Source organism: Trichomycterus rosablanca, chromosome 6 (genome assembly GCF_030014385.1).
Source record: "Trichomycterus rosablanca isolate fTriRos1 chromosome 6, fTriRos1.hap1, whole genome shotgun sequence".
NCBI classification, from domain to species: domain Eukaryota; kingdom Metazoa; phylum Chordata; class Actinopteri; order Siluriformes; family Trichomycteridae; genus Trichomycterus; species Trichomycterus rosablanca.
The window spans coordinates 28,635,661-28,657,092 of record NC_085993.1 but is presented as its reverse complement, the minus strand read 5'-3'; the positions used below and the strand labels follow the sequence as shown (position 1 = coordinate 28,657,092).

At 39.4% G+C, this 21,432-nt stretch overlaps 1 protein-coding gene across 1 annotated transcript in view; it reads right to left on the bottom strand.

Moving 5' to 3' along the window:
- agap1 (ArfGAP with GTPase domain, ankyrin repeat and PH domain 1) overlaps nt 1–20,818 on the bottom strand; it is a 286,707-nt gene extending 265,889 nt beyond the window's left edge. Inside the window, exon 1 of the mRNA XM_062997658.1 lies at nt 19,812–20,818. Coding sequence (XP_062853728.1) covers nt 19,812–19,974 — 163 coding nt within the window. The 5' untranslated portion in view covers nt 19,975–20,818. The remainder of the gene's footprint in view (nt 1–19,811) is intronic.
- Between the last annotated feature and the right edge of the window lie 614 nt (nt 20,819–21,432).

Here is a 21,432-nt window from a genome sequence, read left to right as displayed (position 1 = left end):
CATTCAAAAAGTTGGGACAGAGGCATGTTTAGCACTCAAGCATTTTGTTGAAATAACCACGAACTTCCCATTAAAAGACATTGTCTTGATAGCTGCTCTCTCTAAAAATCTTTGTAAAATCAAATCTTTGTCACTTTTTTGACCACAGAACATGTTTCCACTGTTTTATGGTCCATCTGCGATGAATTCAAGCCCAGAGAACTTTGTGGTGTGTGGCTTGCTCTTTGTGTAATAGAGTTTCAGATTGCATTTCATTTCTGCAGGCAGACTGTGTTAGGTGACAACAGTTTTCTGAAGTGCTCCTGAGCCCACGTGGCTGTATCTACCATAGTAGTAAAACAATATCTTACCAACCAATGACTAACCAATGAACCAGTGGTGTAAAGTTCATTTTCAAAAGGCAGGGGATACCTGTATTCATAATATAATGGGAATATAATGGGTTTCAACATAAGACAGGTAAACTGTAAGAAAATGTGCGTCAGTGTTTACATTTAAGACTTCATGGCATGTAGCCATTGGATTTTCTTTGATTTATAATGTTTGACATGCAGCTCTATCAAACTGCAAAGCAATAAACTCCATTAGTTCTACAGCTATTAATGAGACTTTTTATCTTTATAACAAAGCTATTTATGAATTTCTGCTCATTTTTATTATGTATGACTAATCGTACACTTCCAACATAAAAATATATTGTAAGAATAACCTAACGGACCCCACCCAAGTTCTATTCCTAATCACCTAATGGATTGCTCACTGTGCTTATCTGTACACAAAGAGTCTTAATGCAACTTTACCGGCCATAAAGCAATTAGCTAGTTGATCCCTGAACCCGGTCTAGACAGAGTGTGTTTTTAGGAACCCCCATCGTCCATATTACATGCACCCCCTTCTCTCCTGTGGCCTCTGTGGATCTGCTTAAAGGCTTCCTAATTGAATATAAACAGATATATGGCCTCAGTGCTGCAACCCAGCTTGTTAGCCCCTCTCTGTCAAGGCGGTCTAAGCAAAACTTCCAGCCATAGGGTCCGCTAGAATCCTAAAAGCTTTACGTCAAGAACATGATCCATAAATACAGACTGATAAGCAGGATGCAGCAAGGCAAATGGGATTTTAAAGACAGAGGGCTGTGGCAGTGCCACACAAATCGGTTGAGAGTGCAGTGTGATGCATTGTTGTATGGATGGCTGCTGTCTTATACTTAATAATAATACTCTCCAGGCAAACTAGGTGAGTGGCCCCATTTAGATAACACCTTTGCTAATCGGGGGACCTTGGCATGGCACCGAGGGCATGACAGATTGACCCCAACACTAAGATGCCAGCTTGTTGCCAGAATAGGAAGCCTTAGTTTTGAAACAGGATGTCCAACAAACAACTTATTGTCTGTAGCAAGCCACATAGTTTTGGCGAGTACATTGAAAAAGTTAACTGCCACATACCCCAAAAAAATAATTATGATCTATTTACTTCTAAATAGACTTTCTTTTGTCTTGGACCAGAATCGCCCGATCTGTGCCCTTGTCCCTAATATATACACCGATCAGCCAAAACATTAAAACCACCTCCTTGTTTCTACACTCACTGTCCATTTTATCAGCTCCACTGACCATATAGAAACTCTTTGTAGTTCTACAATTACTGACTGTAGTCCATCTATTTCTCTACATGCTTTGTTAGCCCCCTTTTATGCTGTTCTTCAATGGTCAGGACTCTCTCAGGACCACTACAGAGTAGGTATTATTTGGGTGGTGGATCATTCTCAGCACTGCAGTGACACTGACATGGTGGTGGTGTGTTAGTGTGTGTTGTGCTGGTATGAGTAGATCAGACACAGCAGCACTGATGGAGTTTTTAAACACCTCACTGTCACTGCTGGACTGAGAATAGTCCACCAACCAAAAATATCCAGCCAACAGCGCTCCATGGGCAGCGTCCTGTGCCCACTGATGAAGGTCTAGAAGATGACCAACTCAAACAGCAGCAATAGATGAACGATCGTCTCTGACTTTACATCTACAAGGTGAACCAACTAGGTAGGAGTGTCTAATAGAGTGGACAGTGAATGGACACGGTATTTAAAAACTCTGATCCTCTCATACCAGCACAACACACACTAACACACCCCCACCATGTCAGTGTCCCTGCAGTGCTGAGAATGATCCACCACCTAAATAATACCTGCTCTGTGGTGGTCCTGTAGGGGTCCTGACCATTGAAGAACAGGGTGAAAGCAGGCTAAAAAGGTATGTAGAGAAACAGATGGACTACAGTAGGGCTGGGCGATATATCGAGATTTTATAAAATATCGATATATTTTCATACGCGATATAAGATAAGACAATATCGCATATATCGATATAGATGTTGCGTTCCAATTAGATCCGACAGTTCGTCTTTCTCTTCTCCCAGTTTGTCTCTGCACATGTTCACCTGCCCCGCCTCTCTCCCTCACTGAACACAACTCGCCCTCTCCACCGCCAATTCTTTCTGCCCTCAGAACACATTTCTGTAAGTAAAACTCCCATGATAGCATGGAGACGGTGGAGGAGCTGGTTAGTAAAAAAAAAATAATAATGGCTTAATTATTTGGAGATGGTTCGGATTCAATGATGGAGAAGTGTCAGATGAGCAGCAGAATAATGTATGCTGTAGAGAATGCCGAAAACAAGTCCAGACAAAAGGTTCTAGCTCCGTGTTCCTTTGGTCATTCGTTTTTCACTTCAAATCCCAAAGTTGATTAACAAGAAAACGAGTCGTTATTCGTTTCAAAAACCAATATTGGAAAACTGAAATAAACATATAAACGCATTTACTTCATATATAGAGAGTGTAAATTAAGCAAGTGTTGAGAAAGTAATAATAACGTAACGGTGCGTCTCCTGTTTTTCTGACTTGTGTGTTTGTATATGTGATGTGCATATATTTGCTCTATCTATAAAAAACAAACATTATGGGAAGTGATTTCTATACTGGATGTTGTACGTAGTCGTGTTAGTTTATACTGGATGATCTCCCGACGTCCGACACGTCATTTATTTATTTATCTTCTATTATAGTATTTCTTGTTGTCGGCCAATAAACATCCAAAAATTAATAAAATTGCACAAACTAACTGCAGTAAACACGGAGCAAACAGCAATTAAACAACAAATAAAGCTGTTAAATAATAATAAAGTGCATTAAGTAGAACGCTGATTAAAATGCATTAAATGTTGTAATAGTTACACAGTAACATGAACGATTAGCTATGCCTGTATTACAGAATTAAGTTCTATACGGTAAAAAAAAAATATTAATGTAAATGTTAATGTTGTGACGACAATGTATAAAGTCCAAACATGTGAGGGGGGTTTTGATGTCATACAAGCTCAGTGCAAAACAACATAAGAACATAAGCACAGCCGGAAACGATCAATTCTAATATCTTCCCTACACACTCGCTCCCTGCGCCCTATAGTGCACTTAACATTCTTAAAGGGCCAGACAATATATTTGTAATTCACATTACACGACAGGTGAGACGTTAGAAAACAACAAACTTTTTTAAGGAAAAATAGTTCTTTTATGAAGCTTCCCCAGCGTCAATATTAATAAAAGTGCCTGTAAAAAATTTGGAACATGTAGCTTTGTCTCAGAAGTGTCTTTTTGTTATTACCTTATGGGATGAAAAAATATCGAGATATATATCGTATATCGTCGTTCAGCAAAAGAAATATCGAGATATTATTTTATATCCATATCGCCCAGCCCTAGACTACAGTCAGTAATTGTAGAACTACAAAGTGCTTCTATATGGTAAGTGGAGCTGATAAATAGGACAGTGAGTGTAGAAACAAGGAGGTGGTTTTAATGTTATGGCTCTCTTCTCAAGATTTTTCAATACTTATGTGTTTAAATATATGATCAGTATTGGAATCAGTAGTATACATTGGTCATCCTTACTGCCTGCTGTCTCTAAACCCCTCACACCGACCTGATTCGATCCACCTTTACTTCACAGTCAAACTTGAGTCAAGGTGCATCAAGTATACACAAGACTTACACCAAAACATAGTAGTAAGTAGCTAGACATCAATTAAAGTGACTGATTAACCCCATTGAAAGTCCAGCTGTTCTAATAGGATTTTTTTGACATTTACTTGTTTGGATCATACAGCAAAAGCCATGGTACACAAAGATCTTACAAAGCATCAAAGGGATCTCATTGTTGAAAGTCATGAGATGGGCACAAAAAATTTCAAAGGCATTACATGTAACAGGGAACACAGTGAAGACAGTCATCAACAAGTGGTTAAAATATAGCACAGCAGTGACATTACCAAGAACTAGACGTCCCTTCAAAATTGATGAAAAGAAAACTGGTTCAGTGTGCTGTCAAGAGGCCTACAGAAACAATAAAGGAGCTGCAGGAATATTTGAAGCACTGGTTGTGTACTACACATGATAATATTCTCTCGTATCCTTCATATGCTTGGGCTGTATGGCACAGTGGCAAGAAAAACATCCACGCCCAGCTACATTTTGTAAAAACCTACATTAAGTCTGCCAAAAGCATGTGGGCATGTGGGAAAATGTGTTATAGTCTAATGGTTACATTCTCTGGCCATAATTTCAAAGGGTATGTATGGCACAAAAACAACAATGCGCATCACCTAAAGAACATAATACCTACAATAAAGCATGTTGGTGGCAGCACTGCTTTGGGGCTGTTTTGTCTCAGATGGAACTGAGGCTTTATGCCAAGTTCACACTACATGACTTTCCATGTCGTCAGGTCGCTGTACAGTTCACACTACACGACTGGATCTCTTGTAATCGGGAGTCTTTCAAGTCGGTGTGGCTTTCACACTACACGACCGATCGGCGATAGGGGGTTTCACACTACATGTTCTATCACCAACTGGAATCGCAGACGAGCTTCTCTGGTCTCCCAAACTACGTTTATTACGTTGGTGTAATGTTTTGTAGAGAACGATAAGGTCAGAAATACTGTATAAAACTTGTGTGTGTGCCGATGTATTCTGATATAAACTATATTATGCCCCTGTCCCACCTTTTTACAACTTCTCCCCTGCGTTTCCCTTCACACTGTATCTTGCGTTCTCATTAGCTGTTTGACATAGCACTCATTGGCAGTCAGGCAACTCAGATCCAGATATCTGGCAAGCTATATATCTCTCGTCAGTGCTTGGCGAGCAGCTCGGATCGAGTTGTTGAGTAGTTCACACATAGCAATTGAGAGCCGAGTTTCGATCGCCGAGCAAACGCTGAATTGCTCCAGAGCCGGGAAATCTAGCGCCGACCAGTCGCCGAGCGAAAATCAGGGCAAAAATCGTGTAGAGTGAACTAGGCATTAGTCAAGTTGGAGGGAATTATGAACACTTCCAAATATCAGTCAGTTTTGGCACAAAGCCTTCAAGCCTTTACTAAAAACATGAAGATGAAGAAGAACAACATGACAACAACCCAAAGCCCACCTCCACATCAACAAAAGAGTGGCTTCACCAGAAGGAGATCAAGGTTTTGGAATGGCCCAGTCAAAACCCTGACCTGAATCCAATCTGTGGGGTGACCTGATGGCAGCTGTGCACAGGAGATGCCCTCCCAATCTGACAGATTTAGAGTGTTTTCAATAGGTGCAACAAGGGATGTGCACGTTCATGCAACCACAGTATTGAAGGCTTTATATTTGTATGATTAGATTTCAGTTTGTACAGATCAAAGATTACATTATAGGGAGATCTGCAATGATTTATCTTGATCTCATTTTTCACATCACATAACATAAACCCGGTATTGTAACAGATGTGTGCAGACTTTTTATATCCACTGTACTTTGGTGGTCCAGAACCTGTATGTGTAAAACACTGCACAAATTGTTATGGTGCTGGGCAAAGACCTTGCCACCACAAAACTTCACCTCTACTTGAACATAAATGTATTATTCAAGATAATCGAATGGCATAAAGACGACATATACTTGGTACCATCAGGTTGTACCAGGTGTCACCTTATGGGTCAAATTTGTGCTAATACACTGATTGATTATTAAAGTAAATAGACAACCTGGATATTCCCTTAATCAGCACTGTCCAGCTTATAAGGTCATACAAAGCTTATTACTTTATACAGGACGCTCCAATATTTGTAAATAGAAGTCTTTCACACATGCCCTTTATACAAAGCTGCATCATCTTACATACAGAATGCAGCAAGTTCTAAACTGGTTTGCAGCAGAGAGGGTTGTCTGCACACACCATAATAAAGTAAATGATCAGGAAGACAGCACTTTGGGGAAACTAAAATGTCCATTTGGCTCTGTAATGATTTTTTAGTAGTGGGATGTGGTTGGGGATTCGACAGCCCTGCTTGACTGAAGAGATCAGTATGTGTAGGAGAGTGTTTGTAGCAGATAAAGCAGTAATAGCTAGGGTTTTAGTAAATTCACAAGAAAATGTGCTTACATTTATGGACCTTCTTTTTCAAAAATCACAGATTTCACAGATTTATTTTAACAAAAGTGTCACATTTTACGGCAGTCATTATTTTTATTTTTATTTATTTTAATTTTATTTAACCAGGAAAATTAATCTCACTGAGATTTACAATCTCATTTGCAGGAGAGTCCTGGCCAAGATAAGCAACATAGTACATAGTTACACCTACACAAACAACATACGACAAACATGAATACATAATATTGACAATACAATGATCATTTAAAACAATTACAAACCGTTTTACCTATGTCCATATTCAACAAAATGTTTTTAAAATGACTTAAATTCACCAAATCCTGCAATTTTAAAACATTCTGCAGTATATTCCAGTCTGATGGTGCTGCATAATTAAAAGCCTGTTTCCCTAATTTCGTGCGTGCCAAGGGGACCTTAAGAAGATACAAGGTGCGAGAGCGCAGACAGTAATTTCCAGGTTCTTTACGATTTATAAAATTGCATAAATAAGAAGGTAATAAACCTAAGATAGACTTATAAATTAAAGTGTACCAATGAGTTAATCTTCGTGTGGTTAATGAGGACAGAGCTGCTTTTTCATAAAGAACACAATGATGCGTAGAAAACGAACACTTTGTAATAAATCGCAGTGCACTATGATAAACAGTGTCAAGTGAACGTAGATAAGATATGGGTGCATACATATAAATGACATCTCCATAATCAATTTCTGGTAAAAAAGTAGCACAGACAAGCTTTTTCTTTGCTTGAAAGGATAAACATGATTTATTTCTAAAATAAAAGCCTAATTTAACCTTTAATTTCTTTGCAAGCTGAGTAATATGAGCCTTAAATGTCAAAGAACTGTCAAACACAAAACCTAAATATTTATATGTGGATACAGTTTCAACCACACTCCCCGACAAGGTGATTATTGATGGAAGATTTGATGGCATCTTATTTGACTTTGTAAACACCATTACTTTTGTTTTATCAGCATTTAAAACCAATTTCAGATTAAAAAGTCTCTGTTGTATAACTTCAAAGTTTTCCTGCAGAATATTTACAGCCTGATTTTGAGTTTTAGCTGAACAATAAATAACAGTATCATCGGCATAATAATGAAATCTTGCATTTGGCACATTATCACAGAGACTATTATGTAAATAGTAAAAAGCAGGGGCCCCAGGACTGACCCTTGAGGTACCCCTTTATCTAGTACCAATGAAGATGATTTAAAACCTTCCACCTGCACACACTGTGTCCTACCAGATAAATAGTTTTCAAACCATAAAATGGAATCCTTAGATACACCGATATTCAATAATCTAGATTTCATTATTACATGATCAACTGTGTCAAATGCCTTTGACAAATCAATAAACAGTGCTGCACAATGATCGCCCTTATCCAACGATAAAATTAAATCATTTATCACTTTTAATGCTGCTGTAGTTGTACTATGTTTTTTTCTAAAACCTGATTGAAACTCAGTTAGGATATTATTCACTGTTAAATAGTCCTTTAATTGCTCATTTACAAAGGTTTCTAACATTTTTGCTATAATCGAAATTTTGGAGATGGATTTAACATAATATAATTATTTATAATTATTTAACATGGTAGGATCTCCCCCTTTTAAGAGGGGCACAACAAAGGCAGACCTCCATATTTGGGAACTTCATTTGTAGCTAATGAGAGATTAAAAATATAAGTCAATGGTCCTGCAATAATATCAGCTGCCATTTTTAAAAACACTGGATCTAAATAATCTGGTCCGGCTGATTTATTTGTATCTAAAAGAGTAAGAGCTTTATGCACCTCAGAATAAAGGAGTAGTTTAAAGTTAAAAGGCATATATGCTCCATCATCACTATTAATATACTCACTGTCATGCTTCAATGATTTCAAATTTAAAGAATCAAATAAGGATCATGCTGTGATAAAATGCGTATTGAAGGAATTTAGCATTTGCACTTTATCCAAAATCTTTTCCCCATTTTTCACGATACAAGATGGAAGTTTATTAGAATTTACAGCACCAGTTAATAATTTAAACCTTTTCCAAAATTTTCGAGAATTATTTACATTGCCCGAGATTTCAGAGAGAAAGTAGTTAGCTTTGGAATTCCTAACTGCGGCTGTACACTTATTTCGTAATTGCCTAAATTTTAACCAATCAGATTCCAATCCAGTATGTCTTGCTTTCTCCCAAGCTACATCACGTTCGTGTAATAAACCAGCTAAATCGGAATTAAACCATGGATTTTCATGCCCTTTAACTCTAAATTTTTTAAACGGTGCATACCTGTTTACAATCTCGCTAAAACTATCATAAAAATATTTCCAAGAATTTTCAACATCTGGAATCAAATAAATCCTCTCCCATCCAACTTGACATAAGTCATGTATAAATGCTTGTTTATCAAAAAACTTTAAATTCCGCCTAACTACTATGCGCTGTTTAAATTTCGATAATTTTGAGCTTCTAACCGTTGCCACAACACAATGGTCACTAACATCATTTACAAAAACTGAAGCGGTTGTATATCTATGTGGCAAATTTGTCAGTATTAAATCGATTAATGACGACTTATCAGGACACTTCAAATTTGGCCTTGTATAGCTGTTAACTAACTGGAAAAGATTAAGTGAATCACACAATATTTTAAAATCATCAGACACTGGTTGTAACCAGTTCCAATTAAAATCTCCAATTAAAACAATTTCATTATATTTTAGAGGACAATAATAGAGCTAGGGTAGATAAAACATCACCCTGAGATGATGGAGTTCTGTAACAACCAATTATAGTAAGTTTAAAAGAATCTGTTATAACTAAACACTCAATGGAATCAATGAAATCTACAATACACAGCACAGCCTTCCTTAATAGCCGAAAGACGAAAAGACATCCACAGAATTGGTTGGGAATTTTCCAAACTCAGTTACCCGAGTATCTGTTTTAGACTGAATGAAAAATGTTAAATTGCTAAACACAAACCTTCAATTCTGAATTTCACAGCAATTGCATATTTAATGGGAAATGGCTCATTTCACGGTCCGTGACGCATTTTTCATGGTTGTGAATTAGGTAGGGCTTTAGTAGTAATACCATAATACTGTTCTAAATACTGTACTATGTTTAATTAGCATTCACAAATGTAAGTAGTTTAAATGCTGGTTAGTACTGCAGTTTGCAGTTTGGACTCATACAGTGATGATCAGAATTCATTTTGTGCTATTGGGTGAATGAGGTGTTACTATTGAAAACAAACAACTTCTAATTATTTATCCTCTGTGTGGAAGTGCAAGTTTAATGAGTTAGGTGTGGAGAAACTTGCACAAATTGGAAGAGTAATGTAAGCCAAGCCTTCCTATACAACATCAGTACATATACACTGATCAGCCATAACATTAAAGAGTGGATAAGACACAGCAGTGCTGATGGAGTTTTTAAACACCTCACTGTCACTGCTGGACTGAGAATAGTCCACCAACCAAAAACATCCAGCCAACAGCCAGCATCCTGTGACCACTGATGAAGGTCTAGAATATGACCAACTCAAACAGCAACAATAGATGAGCGATCGTCTCTGACTTTACATCTACAAGGTGGACCAACTAGGTAGGAGTGTCTAATAGAGTGGACAGTGAGTGGACACAGTATTTAAAAACTCCAGCAGCGCTGCTGTGTCTGATCCACTCATACCAGCACAACACACACTAACACACCACCACCATGTCCTTGTCACTGCAGTGCTGAGAATGATCCACCACCTAAATAATACCTGCTCTGTGGTGGTCCTGTGGGAGTCCTGACCATTGAAGAACAGGGTGAAAGCAGGCTAAAAAAGTATGTAGAGAAATAGATGGAGTAATTGTAGAACTACAAAATGCTTCTATATGGTCAGTGGAGCTGTTAAAATGGACAGTGAGTGTAGAAACAAGGAGGTGGTTTTAATGTTATGGCTGATTGGTGAATGTATATATCATTTTGATGGATCTCTATACCATTGACTGCTGACGCTTGGTTATTGGTTAAATGCGTCTGGCATATTTAGCTTCCCTTAATGTTATAAACAAACTAGGTTTCAAGCTTCTCTTAGATGCACATCTGAAAATATTGCATCATATTGCAGCCCTAAGACACTAAGATAGAAAAAAGTCCTGCCATCAGCTTCCCGGGACAATGCCACAGCCCAGGCTTGCATAACCGCTATAACCACGATTTAAAAGCATCTCTGCTTACTGCAGCACAGCAATCAGGACATTATATAATTGCACTTCTCCTGTCCCATTGCCTTCCCTCTCATTTCTAATTCTGCCTCCATTTCCAGTCACTCTGTTCTCTCTTCAGCATTCCCCTTTGCTGACTTGTCACTCACAATTCTTTTCATCCTGCTGTAAAAATAAAAATGATCCTCCTTATTCATTCTCCATCCAGCATTACCGTGTCCCACGTTGTGCTGTATGTACAGATGACTTGCTGTCAGAATTGGGTCCCAAAGCACGTTTTATTCAGAATAATTTCATCATACATCCTACAGTACATGGGTCAAAGATCAGGAGGCGTGTCAGATCAGTTTTCAGCTGGGATTGGCCATCTGTCAAACCCAAGGATCAGAGTGGAGTCGTTCAAGAATTGTACATAAAATCAGATATACACTGAAATCTGTTCATTTTCATACACGACTCTGTTAATTTATTTAACTAATAAGAGTACCCTGAGGTGAAGCCTTCAGAAGCCAAGCACTGTACATGCTGTATGTCTAAGGAAAGTCAGAAGCTAGCCAAACTCAAGCCTGTTTGAATAAGGGGGTGTGGTAATTGTGACAGGTTGTCAGACTGCATGCCTGGGCTTGTCTCATTCCCCACTTACTACAGCATACCATGCCTACAGTATAGCCGGGGTCAAAGGCTGATCCACCCCTCAAACCATAGCATCAGCTGGGACAATGGCCACCCACCTTGTGGGGATAATAATGGAAATGAGTAAACAGCTGACATTCGACTGATTTTAGTAAACAAACAACTTGATTGGTGGATGAGTATTTTGGAGTCATGGGTACAAACCTCATCTCTGGACTGTCTGTGGGTGGTTGTCCTGCATGAGCTTTTTTTTTAGAAACTCTGGACTCTTCTCTTTGTCCAAAAAATGTCTGTAGTTACATTAGGCCAAGCTAACGCCTAGTGCACACCATGCACTTTCAGTTGCTGACCTATATAGAAAAGGGTGCCAAGATTGGTGACTAGACTCTAGCGTTTCAGTAAGAACCCAAATGTCTCCTGTTGCCAACCATCAACTGTCAGTTATGTCAGACATTTTCCAGCATGTAGTGTGCAATCCCAAATGACTAGTTGCAAGCCCAACCAAAAAAAAAGCCAAAAAAGAGAGCCAAAAAGCACAATGGGCTGAAGTGCATTAAGCAATGAACAGTTTCCTAAAGTAACAGTTTGGGAAAGGCCCTTGCTTGTTCCAGCATGTACAGTACATCTGCGCACAAAGCAAGGTCCATTAAGTTTGTTTAAGTTTGGTATAAAAGAACTCCAGTGACCTGCACAGAGCTCTGACCTAACCTGGCCGAGTCTCTTTAGGATGAAATGTCACGTCCATTCTGAGTCAGACAGAGTCAGTGTCCGACCTCACAAATGCTATTCTGACCAAACAGGCATGAATTCCCACAGACAAACTTTTATTCCTTTAAGAAAGGATGTGGTTACAGCCACAAAGAAGGCCAAATTCATAAAAATGCCCGTGGTATTAGAATAAAATGTCCACAATGCTCATGGTCAGGTGTCCGCATACATTTGGCCACACGTTTTAATGCCATTTAGGATCCGGGGTTCAAATCTCAGCTGTGCTATTAGCAGGTTGGGCGTCTGCACAGACATGATTGGTTATATCTGGGGGGTGGGGGGTGCCAAACAGCCTAGCAATTCGTAGGTGCACTTGTCAGTGCACTCTCAAGGCTGGTCCCTGATGAGTCAGGAAAAATAAGTTGGGCATCAGGTGTAAAAGCTGTGCCAAAGTCAGGTATACGGAACAGAATGATACACTGTGGCAACGCTTACAAATACAGGAGCATAAATCTGGCCACACGGTGTATTTCATCTGTTTATTTTCTCCAGTACAAAGCTTGGTACAGATTTAATCATAGATTGCTGCTGATCTGTCCAGTCGATGTCCCAATTTCAGGTCGTGAAAAGAGAAAAAGAAAGCACTAGACTGACCAAACCAGCAGATCTATCGCACATGCTTATTTCCTCAAAAACAATGCATGTATTGTCTAAAGTACGTTTGGAACTGATTACAACACAGAGGTGTGTCAGAAGAAGGTGTAAAATGAAGATAATCATGATGACAGTAAAAGATAATTAACTGCCACTGATTTCACACTATCGTACAAGTTGCTGATGTTGTTCACGGTTTGTCTCTGAATGAGGAATGAGGAAGAGAGCGTCAGACACTTGCGCTTTATAATTAATCTACCAATGTCATCTGTAACTTTGTCTCCGTTTTGTTTGCTATGTTGCATAAATCATGGCAGTTTGTAGCACATCTACATAGACAATCACTGAGCTGTCGTTTGTCATACATTTGTGTTAATGCAGTGTTAAACCTTGTAAGTGTAAGTACAAAGAACACAATTTTAGGGCCTTCTAGGATCCGGGGTTCAATTCTCAGCTGTGCTATCAACCGATCGGGCGCCTACACAGACATAATTGATCATATCTGGAAAGGGGTGCCAAACAGCCTAGCAATTGGTAGATCCACTTGTCAGTGCACTCTCAGTGCCGGTCCTAAGCCAGGAAAAATACGTTTGGTTGCATCAGGAAAGGCATCAGGTGTAAAAACTGTGCCAAAGTCAGGTATGTGGATCTGAGTGATACACTGTGGCAACTCCTAAAAATACAGGAGCAGCTAGAAGTGAAAAAAAGGCATAGAGCACAAGATTGGGTCACCATAAAGAGCATTCACTGCCTGCAGTAAGATGTGATTTTAGTCAGCTGTTCATTTAACCCAAAACTGAACAGATTGTAGGTGGGCAAAAAATGTAATTTCATTATAACTGTCCTTGATTTTACATTACCCAGTAAGTAAAACCATGCTTGCTCAACCACTGGGCCATGAACCACATCTATAGTGTTATATCCACATCTGTAAGTAAGCACATCGATAGTGTTACATCTATAGTGTTATATCTATACATATATACATCTATAGTGTTATATCTATACATCTATAGTGTTACATATATAGTGTTATATCTATACATCTATAGTGTTACATATATAGTGTTATATCTATACATCTATAGTGTTACATATATAGTGTTATATCTATACATCTATAGTGTTACATATATAGTGTTATATCTATACATCTATTGTGTTATATCTATAGTGTTAGCATATGTGTGTGTGTGTGTGTGTGTGTGTGTGTGTGTGTGTGTGTGTGTGTGTCTGTGTGTCTGTGTGTCTGTGTGTCTGTGTGTGTGGGCAAGCGTAAGGATTTGAGCGAGTTTGATAAGGGCCAAATTGTGATGGCCAGACGATTGGGTCAGAGCATCTCCAAAACTGCAGCTCTTGTGGGCCAAGGCTCATTGCTGCACATGGGGAGAGAAGGCTGGCCCGTGTGGTCCGACCCAAGAGACGAGCTACTGTAGCTCAAATTGCCGAAGAAGTTAATGCTGGTTCTGACAGAAAGGTGTCAGAATACACAGTGCATCACAGTTTGCAGTTTGTTGCGTATGGGGCTGCATAGCCACAGACCAGTCAGGGTGCCCATGCTGACCCCTGTCCACCTTCGAAAGCGGCAACAATGGGCACGTGAGCATGGAACTGGACCACGGAGCAATGGAAGAAGGTGGCCTGGTCTGATGAATCATATCTTCTTTTCCATCACGTGGATGGCCGGGGGCGTGTGCGTTGCTTACCTGGGGAACACATAGCACCAGATGCACTAAGGGATATACAGTAGAGATCAAAATTAGAGAACAACCGACAAATTCCTAAATGTCAAGGTAACTGCATAGTCCTATTTGAAATCATCCAAACAGGAGTAAAAGAGCAGTATTTTAAGCATATTTCATGAGTTACATACATTCTGAAGCACAGAATAAAAAACTTAAATGAGATATTTGAAAAAGAACACTGATCAAAATTAGAGAACTCTTTCAGATACCCCCAGTTATTGGTGTTAATCTGGCACCTGGTGCTAATTTCCTTAATTATCTGACAAATCCTATTTAACTGGCAGCCTAACTTTCCATTTTTTACTGACTTTGCAAGATGGTGAGCCGTTCTAAAGTCACTGAAACCCTCTGGCAGCAGGTTGTCCAGATGAAGGCCAAAGGGATGACCATATCAGCCATAGCAAGAAGGTTGGTCGTTCCAAATCTGTGATTTCTAGAATATTGCATCTTTACAACGTCGCAAACTCATTCAAGTCCCCCAAGAAGGCTGGTCGTTCATGAAAAACAAATGCAAGAGAGGACATGATAATGCAGAGAATCTCAATGGGCAATCGGTTCAACACCACAGCTGGAATTGCTCGCCAGTTCAGCACTGAACATGGTAAGCATCTGTCTCATCATACAGTGTCTCGACGTTTAAGAGCGTTTGGACTGAAAAACCCCCTCTCTGCAGTGACCAATTCACTCATTAGCAGAAAGAATCAAAAGGCTAGACTAAACTTTGCTGAGGAACATGTTGTGTGGACAGAGGAGAAGTGGTTCAAAGTTCACTTTACTGATGAAAGCAAGTTTACTTTATTTGGTTCTGATGGGAAACATTATGTTTGTCGTCAAACTGGGGAAAGACTGAACCCAAGTGTGTAAAGAAGTCAGTGAAAGGTGGAGGAGGAAGTGTCATGGTTTGGGGAATGTTTTTGGCAGCAGGAGTTGGGCCTCTTATACAGCTACATGCAAATGAATGCAAATGTTTATCAGAATGTTCTTCGACAACATGTGGTTCCTTCCCTGCGTTCATCACCCAATCAGCCAGCAATTTTTATGCAGGACAATGCCCCCTGCCACACAGCGAAACCGGTAAAGCAGTTCCTTGAAACGGAAAACATTGAAATAATGAAATGGCCAGCCTAAGTCCTGATATAAACCCAATAGAAACCCTCTGGAAAATCCTTGGCGACAAAGTTATGGCCAAGAAACCTGCTACAGTCACTGAACTGTGGAAGAGACTGAAAGAAGAGTGGACCAAAATCACACCAGAGCAGTGTGAAAGACTAGTGATGTCCTGCGGCCGCAGATGTGCCGAAGTAATTCAGAACAGTGGCCTGTACACTTCCTACTAATTGTTAACTGTTGTAACCTTCAGAAAATTTTGTTGCAATCTTTCTCTGTGCTTCAGTCATTGCTGTTCTCTAATTTTGATCATTGCGTTTTCCGCAAAATAAAGGTTTTTTGTTGAAGTGCCTTGGTTATTTTGGAAAACACTGTTTTAGTAGCATGGTGTAGCCACAACAAATATTCCTTTAAATGTTGAGCAATGAAGATTACATTATTTCTGAAAAAATCAAATGTTCATGAATTGTTCTCTAATTTTGATCTCTACTGTATATATACTGTATATATATATATATATATATATATATATATATATATATATATATATAGATAGATAGATAGATAGATAGATAGATAGATAGATAGATAGATAGATAGATAGATAGATAGATAGATAGATAGATAGATATACAGGGGTTGGACAATGAAACTGAAACACCTGTCATTTTAGTGTGGGAGGTTTCATGGCTAAATTGGACCAGTCTGGTGGCCAATCTTCATTAATTGCACATTGCACCAGTAAGAGCAGAGTGTGAAGGTTCAATTAGCAGGGTAAGAGCACAGTTTTGCTCAAAATATTGCAATGCACACAACATTATGGGTGACATACCAGAGTTCAAAAGAGGACAAATTGTTGGTGCACGTCTTGTTGGCGCATCTGTGACCAAGACAGCAAGTCTTTGTGATGTATCAAGAGCCACGGTATCCAGGGTAATATATCTATATATATATATACTGTATATATAAATAGATAGATAGATATATATAGATAGATATATTAGAAGAAAGTAAAGAGAAATTGGTATGCCTTCACATGGTTAACGCTTTAATTCAAATACATGTGAATGCCATCAGGCAAGCATTAACAACTGTGTATACAGATTAAACCATTTTATACAGGAAACAATTTAAAATCCTGAATAAGGCACCAGTAATTACTAACCTGACTAAAATCAGATGTGCTGCATCAGTTGCATTTCTTAAAACAATGTGTGGAATAGATTAAAACGTAGAAAAGTGTTTACAAAAGGTGCAAAAGCGAACAACGGTAGAAGCATCACTGATTACCTTCACTGACTTCCAAGCTATAGGATTTTCATCCCCAGCGAATGGCATTCAAAACGGCAATTACAGACAAATGCTGTGCTTCAAGATCAAGTCATTGTGATTTTAAGGTCACAAAGAGAAAATAGTCCATTAAAAGCTTTAAACAGGTTTAAGGTGGCGGTAAGGAGGTGTGTTTTTATATCTGTCTAGCTGCTGGTATTTAAAGAATTTTACAGATGTACACACATGTATAGGAAGTGAATCAGTTGTATTCCCACAGGGAATCTTTAATAGTGTAATGGGCAAGTCTATGCTACTCATGAACCAAAACATGGTATACTGAACAATGAGGCATTAAAGAGAGCAATAAAAAACAGAAAGATTAAAAAATCAAGCCATTCCTGTACAGAGCTCAATCTCAGGTTTCAAGTAACTTTCATTTCCACAAAACAAAGCTTGGAACAGATTTGATTCTACAGGTAAGTAAGAAGGCGTGAACATGAACTTTGATTTAGAGCTGACAGTCACTGATTTCACTTCCGTTCTGCTGCCTAAACCCAGATGCAGTTAAAACTCTTCCAACATTTGAAAAGAAATGCACTATTCAGCCAGAAGTATGTGAATACCTGACAAAAAGCTGATTGGACATAATATTTAAAAACCACAGCCATTATTATTGAATTGGTCTTTCCTTTGCAGCTGTAACATCAGTCTACATTCTTCTGGGAAGTCTTCCACAAGCGTTTGTACTGTGTCCGTAAAAATGTGTGCCTATTCAGTCAAATGAGCATTTGTGTGCTTGGGCTCTGATGTTGGATAAAAAGCTCAGCCAATTCCAATTTAAGTTAAAGGTGGTTAATAGGATTGAGGTCAAGGCTCGATGAAGACAATTTCTTCAAGAGTTTCTCCATATAACCCATGCCTCTTAGTACCTCACTTTGTGCAGCAGCACAGTCATACTAAAACAGTTAGGTTGGAAGCATATCATTTATTTTATACACCTGTTAGCCATAGGTGTGTTATATTTTCTGTCCATAGGAAAAGCATTTGCAAAATACGGTATTGTGATTTTTAGCGTGCAAAAAGCGCACCTTCTTACAGCTGCTCCTATATTAGAGGTCGCCACAGCAGATCATTCAGGTCCGCATACAGGACATATAGGAGCACAGTTTTTATGCCGGATGTCCTTCCTTCTTGACGCAAACCTCCAACCACCTCTCCCCAGACATAGCCAATTGTGTCAGTGTAGACACCTGACCAGCCGATAGCTCCGCTGAGATTCAAACCTGGTGGGTTAGGATATTTTGTTTGTTTTATTAGGATTTTAACATCATGTTTTACACCCACGACAGAGACGGTAGTTACTGATTAACACAAGATTCATCAGTTCACAAGGTTATATCGAACACAGTCATGGACAATTTAGTATCTCCAATTCACCTCACTTGCATGTCTTTGGACTGTGGGAGGAAACCGGAGCACCTGGAGTAAACCCATGCAGACACGGGGAGAACATGCAAACTCCACACAGAAGGGACCCGGACCGCCCCACATGGGGATCGAACCCAGGATCTTCTTGCTGTGAGGCGACAGCACTACCCACTTAGCCACCATGCCACCCGGTTGTGATATTTTACTGCTGCAACACCTAATATAAATTAAGATAAATAATACAGATCTAATTGGACATGCATAATCTGACAGGATGCTGGGTCCTAAAGGCAATTAAAACTGCTCGACCACTAGCAGAATCATAGAACGTTGCTCATAAGGACGTTGGGAAATTAGTGTAGTGATAAAAACTCATGTTATTGTGTACAGAGCAAAATATCATGTCTTAAAGAGCAATTAAATGTTTAGAAAGGCTTTAGCATACTTGTGAGAAGAAGTCACAAGTCAAGAGCACAATCTTAGGTTGTGGGAAAAAAAACAGCAGATTAATAAAAATCTGTTTAGATCCTTAAAAATCTTTTAAATCTTGAACACATCTAACCCCAGTATTTGTTTTATATGGGGAAAGAAAACCTGAGAACTATTTCTGATTTTGCACATTAAGCATCATAGCAAACTGAAATGTTTAATCCCAGAGTGCTGTAGATAAATCTCTCAGGACCAACCAAACCAATTTGATAAGGTAATAAAAGAGTAACAAGAGAGCGAGCATTCAACTGACTAGATTCAGACGCATCTAATCTATTTCTTCCTCCCAAATAACCTTGGAACAGACTTAATCACACAGGCGGGTTAGAGGGTTGGATCGTAAGGAGTGCTAGGATATGATTTACACATGACTGTCCAGGAATACACATCTGGCCAGATGCTTGAACCTGATGACAGGTGAAAAAGCTCGACCCCTCTCAGGATAACAGATGGAAATGTCCTTCAGAATGCCCCTTTGTATAATGAGTAAATATCAAGCCATCGTGTACAGAGCAGATTAGACTGACTAATATCAGATGTGTCATGTACTGTATGTTTACTTATTCAAAAGATCCAACCATGCAGGTGTGCTAGAAGTGGGTGTAAACAAAATTAGATAGTACAAGGATGTCTGATTCATTGATGACTGATTCCAATTGTACATCTGGCCTGATTGTCAAATAAAACTGCTCAGCCCCTTGCTGGGTAGTAGATGAAAACGTCCTTCGTGATGGCATTAGTGAAGAATGAGCTTATGAAATGTAAATCACTAGACTGACTTACATTGGTAGGTGTGCTGCATGCTTATTATATTGAAAACAAAGTGAATGATGAGAAAGTGAACACAGAGCAGGTATCTTTTATTTGTTGTTGATGCATGTCCCTGATTTTACTACCACTCAATTAATATGACTAATGCATTTGCAGTAGATGTACACGTCCTGGAGGAGAGGTTCTTTAACCAAATGTCACGATCAGGTTAGGAAGAGGAAACAGATCATCGCTGTAATATCAGAATGCAATGGTCTGAGCACAAATCACGCTAGCACATGCATAGTAAACTTCGCGTTCTTACCTTCGATGGCAATGACATGCTCCCGGATCTGGTTCTGCAGCAGAGGTTCGTCCACCCGCTCCAGCAGCTCGTAGATGGAGTAGATGTTCGGATGGACGGATTCGAATCGCTGAATTTCAGCTCTGATCGCCGCTGAATTGGCGAGGTGCTGTTGATAGTTCATCTTGAACGTGTTGTTCTAGTAGGGAATAGCAACACGGCGTGGTCTAGCTAGATCAAAGTGTTTTATTACACGCAGTACGTCACAATCCCAGTCATTATGACACAGTTAACGCTCCAGTTGTTCGCATTTGAATGCTGATTAAATAAAATTAGGAACGAAGCAAGATCATGAATTATGAATGAGTTATTCTAAACTAGTTCTGAGTGTTTCCAAGCAGCAGATCCCAAATCAGAAGTCCAAGAGGAAGGTAGAATCCAGGCTGGAGGAGCAGATGGACACGAATAGATCTGTACAGCTTCGCCATATCCTCCCTCCGCCTCCGGAGCAGAGAAACAGCACTGACAATGCGCTTAAATGATCGTCTATTACTTCTATACAGCCTGCAAATAATCAGTATTTATCATCCCTGGCTAAGGGGCTACTAGCTAGCCAGGTTGGGAATAAAGAAAAACAGGCCCGTTTTAACCTATCGATCTGTGTGAAATGGAGTGTAAATGACCAGATCCAGATCTTGTCATTGTTTGGTTTGGTTGTTCAAACGGAGAACATGTGAAAGTGAAGCAAAGCAACTCAAGGCAGCAACCGGTTAGCTGTGTGTGCAATTCGTTAGCCAGTTAGCCAGCCTGCTGTGGTCGGTGTGCTGTTCCCTGCGCACTCCAGTCACTCCCTCGATCTGATCTCCACTTGCTCACTCGTTCACTCCCGCTGACATACTGGTTTTACCGATCAAACAGCAAGAACATAGCAAATACTATCCTCCCGATTAGTTCCTCAGTGTGTCCGGATTATAAACACAGACTGGAGTGTTTTAGTTCCCTGTGCTGTTGAGCACTGTCCCGTCCCTCTCGCTTCATTCACACAGCACTGCGCCTGCTCGCCCACTGGGACAGTTCCTACTGGAAAACGCCGAGTTGATGCTACTGAGCGTTAGTTCCCATCCTGGCTGCGTCAATTCTGCGCAGTATATTAGAAAACAACTTTTTTCTCCTTACCGTGTTAAACGCTTCTGCGTGCGCCAACTTTGCGCAGTTGGATGCCAACCTTGCGCTTGTATATACTGTATATACTGTATATATATAAACATATTTTTTTATTGTAAATAACAATCGAACATAGTCATACAGTAAAAAGACATAAGTTCAATATCATTCAACAGAGAAAGAGAAAAAAAAAAAAAAAAGAGAGAAAAAAAAAACAATAAACAAAAAATAATACCATTTGGAATTCAACTAAAATTGAAAAGGTTTAACAATTAAATAGATCTAAAACACTTCTTATTTTGCTTCTGTCGGAAATTTACCAATGTATCTATATAGTTCAGAAAACAACTTTTTCCAAGTCTCCCGGAAGTTCCGGAAGCCTCCCGCATATACATAGCGGCTCCCTGATGCCCGCAAGTCAGATAAAATCTTCCAGAATCTAGAACGAGCGGCCAAGAGCACAAACACACGCGCGCAG